Here is a 17,506-nt window from a genome sequence, read left to right on the forward strand (position 1 = left end):
TTTTGAACAAATCATCTCGAGTTTAACAACTCGCAGAAAAAGTGGGAGTTTCTCATCATTGCGTTTTTAACCTGCAGTGGAATAGCCAGGAGGTCAAGTCTCCCCCTCATTGGTCCTGGTATTTGTTTTTTCAAGCAGAGGAATGGATAGGTTGAATATGATAATATATCAACATACATTGAACATTTTCAGAGTTTACGTTACACAGATGGAATATAATATTGGAATTATTGTGTTTACTGTTTTAAACTATGTAGATCACAATATACATATATTCTTACGAATTTAAATTTTTTTATGTTGTTCCATAAGAAATACAATCAATTCATTTTTTTTTTTTTAATAATAATTAATATGGTTACCTTTCAAATATTTAAATATAAAATATGATATTTTACAGACATTGGTTGTATGTCATAGCCATTATAAACAATAATTGATTGATATAATGATTGTTAATTTTTTTTTTATTTAGTTCCATCACTATTGTCATCAACAGCCAAACGCTTCGATACAATTCAATAATTGAATACACACTTTCACGACGTCGTGGGAGTTCAATTAAAAGACAATATATTATAATATTATACGGATGACCGAACTAAATGAAATTTAAAAAAAATATTGTTACCTCACGAACAAAGCAAGTTGGTCAATATCATCACTTCTGCAGTGTACAAGCGTCATCCATATGACCATATTATGAACAAAAAAAACACGAAGTATGACGTTTTCTAGGATAAAAAGTATATAGAAGTGAATTTAAGCGGTAGGTGTTGGACGCTCTCGATATGCCATTTGTTTTATTATTTACAAAGTCATTCGGCGCTGATGCAAAATTTTCGGGACGAATAATAATAAAAAAAAATAAAATATCGATTGCGTGTCTCATCTTATTTCGGTGAGTTATTGGTTTGTATCGATTTGGAACGACAAGACGTCTCATCGGTTGCCCCGTGCCTTCGTCTCGGACGCCAACAAACTCGCATTAACGTCGATTGACATTACGCGTACTGGCCGGAACACACAGAGGAACTACAGAGGCTTCTCGTAAAATGTAATATTATAATATTATATTATTTTTCTTTTCCCCTTTATTTTCGTATTATTCATAGCGATATAAATCGTACTTGGCGCTCCTGCGAAAAACGATAAATCGCTAAACCACCATCGCGGCGGTCGCATCTCAAATTCCTCCACGGTTCATTTTCCTTCTCCGAAAAAAAAAACAAAGACAAATCGAGGCCGTTTTCCTCCATTATTAAAATAAAAAATTGTCGCATACACTTATTTCTTTGAATAGGTTACTGTCATTTTCTGGCCAAGAATAATTTTGCGTTATATATATTATGGTAAACATTAAATATTATGTAATAAATTTAAATTATAATGTACAAATTATCGAACATTTTTTAGTTAGCATTTAATTAATAATAAGAGTCTTATTTTATGAAAGAATAAAAAAAGGTATTAACTTCATGCATGATAACAATAAAATAAATGTTATAGTTACAACATTAATGTATTATGATTTCAATATTTGAAGGGAAATAGACATGTTTCTAGTCTAAACAAATGAATGGAGGAAAGTGGAAATTACCTATCTTTTTCTTTGTTTTAATAAAAACAGTGGGGAGAAATCGGCATCTAATTTTAGGAGGAAAATAATCTAGTCCACAATTCTAATATAAATGCAGCTTATTAATTGTACTCGTGCACAACCGCCCACCAATACTATTCTTATCTACCCATCTTCTGTAGACCTGTCTAAACTCAACTATTAAAATACTTAATAGAAATTTTAAATTATTTTCAAGTTTTTTTATGTAAGTACTAAGTACTTAATGCACTAAACCCGATTTTAAAGTACAGCCATAGATCACACGATGGGCGTGATACTCTCGATATAAGAAAAAAATGTGTTGCCTACTAAAAGTATTGTACACGATAAATATTTTTGTGGGAGTGCAGGAAAACTGTTAGTCAGGGGTTGTGTGATTTCCCAGGAATGTTTTGCTGTATAATACAGGTACTCGAAATTATGTTTTTATTTCGGCGGGAGTGGCAACGTATTGTCGTTTTGAGGCTGAGCGATTGAATAAAAAATATTGAAAATTTAAGCGGGAAAGATGAAACTATTGTCATTGAAACGCACGAAATAATTGTTAATCTAACTGGGACACGACGAACGATAAAAAACGAAAATATTATTACCATCGGTGCTACCTATATAATACCGGAACCGTAAACTGCACGTACTGAAACCATACGATAGTAATAATATGTAGAAGCACAATATGCATTATGCAACCACGGCAGGATAATAATTTATAACAAATGTCATTGATTAATTAAAAATCAAAGCGGGGTTGCCTTCATACTATTTCCAACGTAAAATTATTGTAATACTTCACCCTCGGGATGTACGACAATCGCAACGGTAACGAATAATTCGTATCGCAGGAAAAAAACGAACAATAGTACCTATTGAATATTAAACGTCGGGGTGTTTCACTCCACCCACAGCATATAATACCTGCACCCGACGTCATGAATCCGTGCCCTTTGCTCTACCCAAAGCTTCCGTCAATATTATTTTTGATAACCGTCCACTATAATAAAAAAGTTTATAATAATATGATAGTAATATTATGCTGTAATGTTGCCATCCTAATTGTACAAAATCAACTCAATATCAACACAATAAATGTAAAAAAAACCAAAACTTAAAAACCCACGAAAATAAAAACCAAATTTGTATACTATTTTAATAGACACTAGTTCTGATAACAAAAATATTCAGATCAATAATAATTGTTATTAAAATTATATATTCTCTAATGTTACATTTAAATAATTCAAAAAATATATACAAATTTGGTTTTTATTTTCGTGATTTTTTTGTGGTTTTATTCCTTGGTTTTTTATTCCATGATGCATTAACCTGCACCTGCTACTAACTGATATTTTTATTATTTCTAAAAGTACGTTGTATCTATATCGCATAACCACCGACCAATTCAATTATTAACGATGAAATTTCGAATTAAAACCATTCGCAAGAACAATAATGAACGTAAATAGGTATATCTCAGTTAGGTAACTATAATAATAATATTATCATACAATACAGCGATTCACTAAATATCATCATGCTATTTATTGACAGTTAAACCGATTAGTGGATATTTGAAAACAAATGTTATTTATTCCGAACGTTTACAAGCACCAATAATAATAACAATAGCTAAATTATTAATGCGCGCTAAATTGCGATTATACGTCGTTATACACCTGAATCAGCGAAGGATTATGTAGATTATATGATATTATCGTTAAATCGTTCGTTTTACATAAAAAAATGTTTATACTTCCAAAATGTAATTAAATAAATCGTAAATCCTTCTGCAGGGTGCTCGTACATCATGTAGGACATATTATAGTTAAGTGTGTGTGTACAATGTGAGAAGAGAAACATTTTCTGATCTAATAAAGCGAATGTGCCCCCCGTGGACATATTATTTTATATAGCGTCATTATTACACCTGTATAAATTAATTCGTGTACTTTAACTGAAATTATATTTATGCGTTTAGGACGTAAGTAATATACAAGTTTAATGAACTTACCACTGCTGTAGGAACTTGCCCTGGTACTATCTGTTGACTAGCAGCCATAGTCATTTGCTGCATTAATGCATTCTTTAGGGCCAAGTGGTTACGGCCATTTATCAACAGCTGGTCCTTGAGATGCTGCGGTGGATGGAAATATTTGCACGGCGGTTTCTCTCGGTTACACCTGCCCTGTAATTCATTAACATAAATAAATTAAGTATTGAACATTCGCTTATTGTGTTAAACAGAGGTAAACATAAAACATTTAACGGTGTACACATAATGTGTCTGTTTCATCAAAGAAGGTAGGCAACACAGTTTACATGCGTTTAACAACATATTATGCAGGCGCGCATGTGATATTGTATTCATTCCCAAAATAAGGCACTATTAATGTCCCCGGGGCCACCAGTTTCTACACAACTACACAAGCCGTGTGGAACATTTTTGAATTTTTTTTTGACGAAGACGTTCTTGGTTGGATCACATAGATCAGGAGTGCGTGACTTTTTTGATCTACGACCCCCGAATTTATTTATTTCGACGAGGCAACCTCCTAGCAAAATTACCACACATATATTATATTATAATATACTATACAATACTTTTTCATTTGGCGTTAAATTATTGGCCACCTTCTATTAAAATTTCGCGACCCCCAAGACCACCGATATAGGTAATTGGCATTGTAATAATTGAGTAAAATAGTATGTTTTGTTTATAAAGAAAACATTATAATAACGTGTGAAATGCGAATATTTTGAGAGATTTTGTGATATAATAAAAATGCTAATAATTATTATAATTATTACATGGACTAATTTATTAAGAATATTATCTTCTAAATCATTATTTAAAATATTTTGAAAATATAAAATGTATGTAGGTACCTATTTAATAGCCATTATTAAAACGCAATCTTTTATTTTTTGTCACTTAACATATTTTAGTAGATAAGTTAAAAGAGTGTAATCACTTTAGTCGTTAACTCATAACTGCAGATTGTATACGATAATAAAATGTCTCATACTATTCCCAGCACAAGTAATCACAAGACTATATTTTTACACAATACAATTATATACCCAAACGCGTTTCATTCTACCTAATACTGATCAACTGTGAACGCATTACCTACGTTTTGAATATATATTTATGATTTTTTTTTTAAATTCAGGTTCAGCATTTACCTAAATATAATGATTTAAGATATTAAACCAAGCGAATGACCTGGAGCAGATACAATCGGATTCACGTGCGACTATTACTGCAATTTTTTTGTGGTTAGCTATTTCTCGACAATTCTTTCGTTACAAGTCTGCTACAACAATACACTACCGAATATTAGTGTTATAATATTATTATATAAAACATTTGATTCGTACGTGTATAATATTATTATTATATTCGAACTGAATGGTTTTTTTAACGAAAACAAATATAATATGTTTTGTCTTTCAAATCGTTAAAACTCGTAAACCGATAAGATATCGCACTTTTTAATAAAAATATTACTCTATTCGACTACACATTTTTTATGTCTGTGGGATTTTTCCTACCTTAAATTTATTGTAAAGTAAATACGTTATAGTATTTTTTAAAAACCGTTAATAAATTACTAATGTTATTTATTTTTTCCAAAATATTATCTTCTTTCGAATGTATATCTAATAAGACGTGTTTAGCTAATCTTAGTCTATAATCAGTAATAACTATAATATAATATGATAATAGCCGACCAGAGTCCAAGTATTTTTAATGAATCACTACATAATTTCGGAAAGCACGCAACAATGAACAACGGCAATGACACGGGACCACCTAAAAAATATTTTGAGATTCTATTTCATAATATTCATACTTATGATATTTTTTAATTTCCTATAAACTGCCTACATAAAACCCCTTAAAAACGGCAGCCCGAGTTCAAACATTTTTTTTGTACGTTTATATAATAATAATAGTCCTAAATTCTTTAATGTGTGCCTATTATAACTATGATTAATAATATAATATGTTATAATGTTAATTGTTTGTAACGTTGTTTTATGTTATGGCGTAATGCGTACCAACGCTTGTTACGTCTTATTAGATCAAAAACACGGTTGATTGGTCAAATGGCACAGCAAAGGCTCACCGGATTATAGGGCTTATGCGCATAAAAATTGATGTATACACGCTGGCATGCACAGTATTATACCTACATTCTATTATACTCGTAGAGTGTAGTTAATCAATTTTGAAAAAAAGTAAAGAGAAACCTCTAATTTATAGTTTACAATTTATATCATAGTATATTAAAATAGTATAAAAAAATAGTATAAAAATAGTATATTAACATTTTCCGTGTTCAACACATTATTTTCAAAATGTTTTAATATTATTTGTAGTTATATTTTTAAAATAAATGTATTTTAATGTCGTATAAAACGTACCTACCTAGCTATAGTCAAAATATCTCATTGAATAAGAATGATAGGTATAGTAATAGTATAGGTACCTACTTTTTTGTTTTTAAACTGAACTGATTCAAATTATTTAGAGTGCTAAATATAGCATAATGGTTTTGTCAAAAGATGAAATAAAAATTAATACTGAATTCGAATGCCAAAATAAAAATAAAATGTAATTATAATTGTTAGGAAAAATGCTGCAGTGTCGTTTCCTCTCAGGTTCGTCCATAAAATCATGGTTCATAACAAAACTGATACCTATATTTGTACAAAAAATTCGTCATATCATACCGTATTAAATATTATAAATGGTAATCGTCGTCATCCATCACCATTATACTATGGCTTAATTGCATAATTTACGCATGTACCTTAAGTATTGTATGTAGAACATTTCTCTAGAAAGCTTGATAACGATAAATGTGCAGCCGTTAATCGGGGGGGGGGGGGGGAATTGTAATACGTGACCAGTGACGCACTGAACTGTAATAGTATAACTAATATGAAACATTTATACATAATATATTATAATAAAATTAATCTCTGATCGTTGTACGTTTTCTTAAACTTAAGTATATGCGTGATCCATGTCACGTATATATTACTGTGGGAGTCGGAAAACATTTTCGACATGTACACAACTGCAACGATAATAATATGATAATATGAGGATCAATGACACGAGGAAAAAAAATCTGTCGAAAACATAGAGATATGCCCGAGTAGATATGTGTTTAATCAAATTTTGGCCGTGGTAGGTATTTAGTGTTAATAAAACCATTTAAACCGTTGCCATAATAATATTATAATATTGTACCTATATAATATATAGTATATATATATATATATATTATTTATAGCAATAACTAGTCGACCCGGCAGTGTTGTGAAGAAGGTATTCAGTATAGGTTGAGTTCAAATATTTTTGTAGATTTCGAATACATATTTTTAATACTATATTCCATCATACTGAATATTATAAATAAGTACTGGAGTATTCAATATACTTTCGTCAAACTTCGACTTTCAATAAAAATATTTATTATTTTAAAATAATTATTTAAAATATTAAAATTACAAATAGTATAAAATTAACAAAAAATGTCACATCTGAATTAATTAGAATTAACTGATTGTTAAACAAAAAAATAATCATTTGCTATAATACATTTTGTCTTGTACCTAACAAACAAAATTATTTTTTACCACACTGGTCTCCGGTATAAATATATGATACCATCGTATAGGTTATTTTACTTGTATTAGTTTCCTACATCTACTGACTATTAATTATATTAATTTACAGCAAACCAGGTCACCTATGAATTATTGTTCCTGTAATCTGCAGTTAATCGAGCCGAGTGCGATGGTGTTTTTTCTATACCTATTATCAGCATTTATTGCGCGGTTGTACAGTACAATTTTCTCGTCTTAAATTTTAACGGATTTCTCGAGATAACATATTTTTTTCAGGCAATTCACTTAAGTTCCACAAGTTGTGAGCCATACGATTGAGAACCGAACGTACATTATGACTAATCAATGGGGTCATTCTTGTTTAGGATTTCCCAATGGTTTTGTTTTTTTTTTTATAATCGTTACAAGAGAGCGAACAGACGTTAAAGAAATATTATATCAACCATTTCTTAATTTTTTTAATGTTTTTTTTTTTAGTTATACTCTGCTGATATCCACAAAGTCGAATGAAATGATTTATCACCGCTTTTCACATTATAAAGACGCCCGTCCGAATTCTGTTCAAAACTTAAAATACTTCGAGGTACTCCGGTGGCGTGTCCTGCAGCGGGTAGGCCTGGTAGGCCCGCGTCAACCCCGATTTTGAACCCTTATAGTATACCAGAAATATGCATTTTTGAATTAAAAACAAGAAATTGTAAATTTATTTTTTGTATTAACACACCGAACATTGAATGTGAAATATGAATACATCAGCGTATTGCGGTGGCCGAGAATCGATTATATTGTGTGCCGTGCACAATGATTTATCCGTAAATAAAATTAATTGGCGATCCTCAGGCGCTTCTATGAAAAACATTTATTGATCCGCGAACCATCAACAACCATAATATTATATTATTATGAAACAATTAAAAATTATTAATACAAAAATATAAATTATTAGTTAATAATATTATGATTGACTGTAGATTTTAAAAATACATTAAAAATTCCCTTAAAAAACAAATTTTTCTTATAACCAGACCTGTCCTGCATTTTTATCCTGAAATTGACTCTGCGAGGTAGGTACATATTATTGCAAACAATATTAGACTATTTGTAGGAAGGTATTTATATTTTGTACGCCCATGATACATGAAACGCATAAATGCATAATGTGGATAAACTAAGTAAAATTGGTAATGGCAATACCGTAGGGTTTGTTGCACTTTTAAAATATATAAAGACATCAGAACTATATACTTAACACTATTCGAGTCAATAGTATCGTATGGCATAATCGGATGGGGTGGTGCCTACAACAACGCCCTTCTACCGCTCCAGAAATGCCAAAACACTATACTCAGGGTCGCAAACAAAAAAAATTGGAGATATCAAACCGAAAAACTATTCGAAGACTTTAATGTCCTCAATATAGAACTCTTATACATAAAAACAATCACCATATATATGAAAAAACATAATCAGTTGATTTCTATAAACCATGGGGTCAACACCAGGTATGCAGCTAGTAAATTTTTCTTAGATTGGCCCTCAAAAACTAGTTGCCGAAAAGTTTACTATTTTTTGGGAACACAGATACTTAACTTGATGCCCAATGATATAATTAATTTACCACTACCCATATTCAAAAAAAAAATTAACCACTGGCTACGATATGAATATGTGTGTAAAACTTAAAATTGTATGTAACATACTAATTTAACGTTTGTAGTAGTTACTGGAATTATTTGTATGATTTATTTATGAAAAACTCTTTATTTGTCTTTTAAATATGTAACATGTACCTTAAAACAATAAGAATTATTTGTAATCTAAGATAACCCATGGGCCTCCACACGAGTTTTCCTCAGTGAGGCCCATTAATCTTTCGATATTAATTTAAATAAAAAAATAAATAAAAAAATATTCATAGTGGTAGGTAGGTACCTACATATGCTTACCGTATGTTTTATGGTTATTAACTTATTATTTCCAATTCTGAAATTCCGATTTTACCGTCATAACAATATATTATTATTATTACCATTTATGGATAACTGTGTTTAGATTTTATGAATTATTTATCAAACACGTAAATTGTCTAAACTATTTAAATGATTTCTAAGCTACCTATACGATACCCGTGTTTCCGAAAACATGAAAAAAAACACTGTATAATCTTTACGTATCTGCACTCGGGTTCTTCAACATCAATAATTTTCCACTAATAGGCGTATTGAATATTTTAGTTATTTTAGTATACTATATTATGTCGAGCACGCGCGTGTGCGGAATATTGAGAGTGATCTGATGAATACCACATGAGCTTTATTCAGCCCGGAAAACGAATAGTGGTGTGAAATATGTAATTTGGCCGTCGGTAGAAGTCCAATTCATCATAATATTTTATGCATAATTTATGTAACTATGTATATAATATTTTGATAGAAATATCAGTGGACGCCTACTTTATGGGGTTGAACAAAAATAGACATTTGCAAGGAACGCGTAAGCAGTACTGTACCTACTTAGCAATATTAAAATAAAATCTTATAAAAACAATATTTAAGGAAGCATAAAAACGAGTATGTAATACATATAATATGTCAAATTAAAATATTTTACGGAGATTCTATAAAGAAATTGAATAGGTACCTAATAATAGTGGAGTTGGATGAAAAAAAAATATGATTCTTCTGATCGGCCTATATTATATAAGGTTAGGCGATTCGCGCCGATGCGGTTATAATATGTGATACTATAATACAATAATAATATATTATATTCAAAATAATAAATTATAATCAGGCCAAGTTCACTTTTGTAACCACATAATAATGTAATGACCCGCTACGCCTCCAAAACATAAAAGTCTAATATTTACGGTCGCAGGGACGCCGGACGCCATGATTTTTGATTGCGAGTTCGTATAACAACTGCAGCAGTACAAAATAATATCTGGCATGAGATTTTATAAATTTTAAATTATATTATTACTGTGGGCTTGCACAACAAGCGACCTGCAATTTGCATTTGGTTCGCTCTAAAACGACCCGAATGGAGTTATACGGTAATCTATTATTATGTATAGTTACCTGCAGATGACGTCGCATCAGCTATAAATATTTTATAAGCAATTCTGTAATGGATTTAACGCTTTTATGCGTTTATGTCATTGAAGATAGTAATAATATGTTTAATTTATATTTTGCTCTTTTTTTCTCTCTTACTCTGTTAGTTGGTTTTCCGTAAAATATACATATTCGTATTCCAACTATATACTTGCTAAATTTGTTTATATATTTTATTTTTCCGTTTGAAATGCTATACCGCGTATATTATATCGGATTTGCCCTGTTCAAGTATAAGTATTGACGTATAATGTTTGGTTCCTTATTGTTCGGTCCAAACAAATAAAAATAATAAAAAAATGTACCGTGACACTCGAAACATTATGATTCAATAAACAACACCATTAGCCAGAAGTTATCGAATAGAAAATCTAGGGCGTCGGATTTTCAATAAAGAAACAAGGTCTAACAAGGCAGCGCGGCGTTCATTTAGAAAATCATTTTCTATTTTTTTCTCAGAACAAGTACACGTTATATACAACAATCATCAAGTAAGGCCAGCATTCGATCAAAGGCTATAAAGCACTGTACTTTTGTATAGGTACATATTTCACAACCACCACTCCCGAAAAGTATTTACTGATTCATTTATGTCTCAAAAGTCGTTGAGTAGAACAAACAATCTCAAGAATAGTAAATATTATGGTCTCATAGGTATTTTAGGTTCCAAATATCAGATTTTGAGTAACCATACATTATTGATGAAAAAAAGGAGGAAGGCATGCTCGGTGAATCATCCTGTAGACGGTGCCAGTATTGTCAGGCATAAAATGTAGTGACGTGATGCATATACGAATAGTGAGATTATAATATTGTGTACCAAAATCTAAAACAATAATATTAAAGTATTAAAGCCTATAAAATACGTAATATGTAAAAAGTCGTATAACAGTATAACAACATCTGCTTACGCGTTTCCCCTGAAAATAACCGCCATTACCATAGAACTATAATAATATCACAAAATGAGACCTATGAATAATTTAATAGTCATCGTAACTGTATCGTGCACGTTTAAATTGTAATATTCTCATATTATAATAATATATGATATCAGACCGCAACAATATACCCATACACTGCATTATTGCCTGTATTATATTTTGTTCGTTTTGTTCGGAAATCGATAAATAATATATAACAATTACACGTAGTTAAATTCTGCATTCCGTCGAAAATAATGGGCGACGATAATTTGCGCCACCTACAAAGTAAATAACAATACTGTGGTACATTGTGTGTGTCGCGCCATTTTTATCCGACCGGAATGGCAATTCACACCACCATCAAACATTGCGCTGTAAATAATTATCTATAGATTGTGCCATGTAAAACATATATGGTATAGGTATTGTATAAATATTGCTGCGAGTTATATTGAAAAATTCAATAAAAATAATATTTTATAAGCTGTTTTTGTATTTTAAAGTTCATAATCTGCCTTTGGAAAATTTTTTTTTTGATTATTTTTGAAGTACTTAAATAATACTTTAATATTATTTGCACAGTACACATATCATCGAAATGATAATGATAGATTAATCTTCTGCAATAATATTTCCACTCGCTCCTCGAAATTTTATAAAATCCACCAGAAAAAAACGGCAGTCGTATGAACTTGTGCGTTCATTTGAACGCGCTGACAGTAATATAATTTAATGTAACATAATGTTAGCTATACAAACATCGTAAAATCGTGTGGGTGCCGATATAAAAAATATTTTATTTTCTAATATTTTCACCGTTAATATACCTACTTGGTGTTATTTGGATTCTCGCGCTCGTATTTTCCGGTGGCAATTAGTATTATTTATGTAACGAGAAGTAGGCGGTCGATGATAAAATTATTATTATTATTATATACTGAGTGTGAACAAAAAGTAGTCATTGTCTGTGTATTATTTTCGCAGCCACAGCTGCAGTGGCACAAAGTAAGAGCGGAAAAAAAATTCATCGTTTAATACAAAAGAAAATATTTGTACAAAATCGTTATAATATTATATACGAATGAATATAAAATAATATGTTTGCTCTCTCTCATCCCCACTCCCAACCACCTCCCACACACACACACACACACACACACACCCACCGCGACGAACCGGAGCTTTTGGTATTGTTTTTCTTTCTTTCATTTTTTTTTTTCTAATTGTACACACTGCGTCTAATGGTTATTTAATTTTTTCAAACTACCGACCACAAAGTCGTCTCCACCGGGTGTTCAATTTATATCTCGTTTGTTTCGTTTTCGCTGCCCTGCTCGCGATTATCGACCACCGGAGTGGTCCCCACGACCGAACGACCGCGGTTACCGCCGCCGATACTGTGCAATTCGAACTCGGTTCAAAAAAAGTCTCAATTAATCACTATATTCCAGCGTAGTTATTGCATATAGGTACGATCAGAGCGGCGTGTGTATTATATACCGTGATGAAATGAAATAACGAAAGATAATTATTATATTATATGAATTATATTATTATTATTAACTATAAGCGCCATACGGAACGCAACGAAATTTGTTTGGGGTGCCTAAACAACACATACAATTGTGATAACATTTTCTTCTTAAAAAAATGTCTTCATTTTACAAATAAATTTAATAGATCAATGGATAGTACGATTATGAACGAAACAACAGACAGCTCATGTACAGAGCAAGACGTATCGGTAGGTATATGTTTGAGATGGTAATTATTTAGATGCATCTGAACTGCTTTTATTGATAGGGACAACAGGATTGATTCAGTTCTCTGACTGTATTTTCCTTGGGTTCTGATTTCTAACTGAATTTAAACCATCAATAACAGACTGCGGTCAGAATGTAAGTGGCCATATATTGAATCCTACAGTGGCGGGGTCAAAGCTTCTACACACTATGTTTTGATGGCTGGGAAGGGGGGTTTCACCTAGACCACCAAATGATTTTTTTTTAAGTTTTGAGATCTACGGTACCTAATATTATTATACCGTAGCCCTTACGACGAGTATCATCATGGTATTATATTATTTTTATGACGACGCATTCGATTAAAAAGGCGATTCGGTCTCGCTGCAGGATCTCCGCGGTCTTACGCCGCCGTGATATAAACGCGGGTCTATTTTTTGTTTACTATATATTTAGCCGCACAATGTTACATACTTTTTTAAATTTTTTTTTTTCGTTTATTTTTTCCCAACGAATTGCGTCGAAAATAATATATTTTAGTATATATTATGTTGTAGTGCGGCGCCGGCGGTTAACCGAGACGATCGAATTCGTCGAATAGCAGCCGCCGCCACTGCAGCAGACTGCGGTTTTAGTGCGTTCTAGACGGAACATAATGGGATAAACACTGGTGACGCGATCGGTATTTTTTATTTTTATTATCAAGAACCTCTTATGTGGCCAAACGGTACCGTACAAACAAAAACCTCCATCGTTCATGAAAAAAAAAAATCAATTTTCTCTGCCTATTGAATTGATACGAAAATTGTATACGTCATCTCGTACTACCTGCAATACCTATTATACCATCTTCTCTCGAGGTGACCTCAGTCTTCGGCGGTATTAGACAATATATATTATATTAATTATTTATTTGGAACAATTAAACTATAACAATATTATATAATATCATATGTATTACAACAATTTTTGCACTGTTTACCTACCTACATAATTATATACCTACGACGTACTAAATACTAATTTAAATAATGTCTTTTTATTTGAACAATTTTTAAAATCCTTTTAGTTCAGTTCACGCTACAACCCCATTAAACTAAACTTTTTTTTTTAAGGCGTGTGTTGCCATGCCCAAACGTAATATATATATACGTAAACTAGGTCACCTCCGACCACGATACAGAGATTTAAATAGAATGCATTTTATGAAATATTTCATTTTTGCGGGGAAAAAATATCATATTTAAAGTAGATTAATGCTATAGTTAAAAATTACCTAAGTTTAAAATATAAAAATATTTCATCATAATATACGTAAACTAATCGTGGCTATTTACTTTAAATGTCTGTACAGTCATTCGGCATTTATATAAAAAAACGATATTACATTTTGGCTCAATGCCACAAACAACTGTATATCATCAGCTATTTTCATTAATCATTGTTAAATATTAAATTCACGCATATTTAATTCGATGTTGAGTTCACAATACTATTCACATTCATGTCTCAGTTATGACGTGTGATAAAAGATAGTACTATTTTCGTTTTGCACGAAACTATAGTCATACACAGACAACAGTACATTCAAAAAATATTTCATCGATAAAAAAAATTACCATTTTTAACTGCCAATGGAGATATTCAATACGAAAATCGTGGTGCATTATACGACTTACTTGAAATTATAAACGGTAGGTAAGTTGTCCTGAAATAAAAAAAAGGTACAGAAAAGCTCGAAAGTAATTTGCATCCCGGCGTTCTTTTTTTTTAACTTAGGTAAACTTGGCGACTCTTACTATCAATATAAAAATAATTTAACGAACGGAATAATATTAATCATAATTTGTACCTGTATTTCTTGTTACTATAGTTTCAAAAAAGCACACAAAAATAATCATAATAAAATAGTCATAAAGAATTTGTTTGGAAAAATGCATATTATGTCGAATTGCGATAATTCTTAGTACTCAGTAATAATAATTATAACAATACCCACTTATACAATTAGAATTTATATAGAATAATCGAAATAATTTAAATTTAATCTCCGTAAAAATATTTTACACTGCGTGTTGAAATTTAAAATAAACGGGTATGCCATTATCTCCAAAGTATCGTTTACCTACTTAAAATGATGTTGCTCCTTTAAAATCACTTTATAACTACCACGTAATCGTTGCTGTAGTTATCCACAGAAGTTCGTTTGTGTTTTTACACTAAAACAACAAATCCGTTTAAGAGGTAACGCGTCCTCTCAAGAGCCGTTCTGATTGTTTAATAGGTAGGTAAAGATTTAAAAATTAAATTTTTAATCTTAACGTAACTGCGTATAAGATTGGATGTATAGTTGGATGAGTTTTATTTGTTTGTATTACGTTTAAATATTACATTGTGCATATTCGCGTATTAAATTTTCGTACCCCCCCCCCCCCCCGTTGGTGTATACATCCAGGTTTATTCCACCAACCGTTCCAGTATTTTATCATCTCCTTTTACCACATCCGCATGTCACAGCCTACACCTCCCCCCTATCTAATACCACTTCGCACTTTGTTGAAATTACAATTCCACATGTTATTTACTTATTCATATGTTTATATACTATTACATTTTTCTTGGTATATTCCACTAGCGCTTCCGCTAGCTATAGGTAGGTACTTCAAAAACTCCTCTTGTATTGTACAGTAACCTAACCCACACGTTGTTAATTCTACCCACTGCACAACAATCTTCATACACGTATATTATCAAGTTGATTGCCCTACCAATTTCACTGATCTTGCCATGAACGCCTCTAGTATCATATTATTATATAATATACTCATATTATATAGTACCTGTATGTAGTAACCTACTCAATATACTCAGCAGTCTTATGAACCAGAACTAAAGTATAGGTATCATAAAATATGATAAGTACTCAACACGAATTGTCAAATATAAAATTAAGTATTAATAATGGCAATAATTAAAAGTTTCATGTGTAAAATACGATACACAAAGTATAGTCAACTATTGTTATATAACAATAATAACTATTATTATGTCTGCATAGGAAATTCCACTTCTGTTTTTCCTATTCTCGTTTCGTTTCTATACCCATCACTCTCAATATCATATACAGTGATATATAAATATGCCGTATAATATCCAGTCAAAACTGTTTGTATAATATTATGCAATAACCATTAAATGCAAGTAATATGAAAAAAAAACAAACAAATTTGGCATCAGTTACGATAACTATAAAATTATGATTCGTAAAGATCATGACAAAAATCCAGAAACATGAAAACGAAAAAATATACAATCACACAAGAATCGGCTGGGCGCGTTATAATATTACAATATAATATATTATATGAAATTATGTTCACACCATTCCTCACGAATTCCTCGACGCCCTACTCTCGGCCTCAAACCCGTACATGGCGCATAATATTATTATTGTTTATACAATTCGCGTTAGATTAATATAATATTATACGTATGTGAAATAATGACCGACGAGAGTATAATAATTTGCGGTATTTATGCGCGATATTATATTATTATAATTTATAATATATTATTGTGACTGCGAATCGCGTGTACGTGGCGAATAAATTAGCCGAGAGCGTGCCATGTGCAATCGTATGATAATAATTCGGATCGCCATTAAACTTTGACGTGTTGTAATAAATTCAATTATAGGAGCTGATGCAGTGGCGGCTTCGTCACATCTGCCGCCGGACTGCAACGTGGCGCCGATGTACTGCACCAGTGGCGCGTGTGACCATTGGGTGCAGGCGGTTTTGATGGTGAAGGGAGGTGTGAGGGACGGAAAAGAGCAAAACGCACGACATCGTATATCGAGTGTGACAATAATATAATAATTCATCTACCTATAATAATGCAGTATATTGTGTTTCGCACGCATAATATTTCATATATTATCGGCCCTTTTTTGACGCGGTCACTGGACAACGCGCACACTGCATTTCGGTGCATACATTATTGTTATTACCACCGCCACCGGCGTTCTAAAGTCCTGCAGCTGCGGGCTGGTACCTACATATGTTATTATGTCGAATTTTAAAAAAAAATTGTCAGAGGCAAATATTGTATAATTTTTTATCGGATAACCGCCTTATTCGCGCCTATTTCCACTCACCGCCCTAGACCGTCGCGATCTCGGTATAAATGCATAATATTATAATGTTCCGCGATAAATGCCTTGTCACTAAACGAAATGTTAGCGCACTGGCAAAATACATAAATTATTACAACTAAATCGTCATATTATTATTATAATGATGATGATGGTTAATCTATGAACTAACAATATTTTAATTTTCTATAATTGACAAACCTCCCTGTAGGCCCTATGTTAACGATTTGTTTGTTTGCTGGTACCTAACAGTTTTTGTTGAATTTACTGAGGTAGTGAGGCTTTTCGTATTATAATATAATATA

At 31.6% G+C, this 17,506-nt stretch overlaps 1 protein-coding gene across 2 annotated transcripts in view; it reads right to left on the bottom strand.

Annotated features, from left to right (window-relative positions):
* LOC100165326 (protein muscleblind) overlaps positions 1-17,506 on the bottom strand; it is a 179,997-nt gene that overhangs the window by 24,022 nt on the left and 138,469 nt on the right. For both annotated transcript variants that reach the window (XM_001952422.5, XM_029485878.1), the window contains exon 4: positions 3,630-3,803. In XM_001952422.5, the coding sequence (XP_001952457.1) occupies positions 3,630-3,803 (174 nt within the window). The remainder of the gene's footprint in view (positions 1-3,629; positions 3,804-17,506) is intronic.

Source organism: Acyrthosiphon pisum, chromosome X (genome assembly GCF_005508785.2).
Source record: "Acyrthosiphon pisum isolate AL4f chromosome X, pea_aphid_22Mar2018_4r6ur, whole genome shotgun sequence".
NCBI classification, from domain to species: Eukaryota; Metazoa; Arthropoda; class Insecta; order Hemiptera; family Aphididae; genus Acyrthosiphon; species Acyrthosiphon pisum.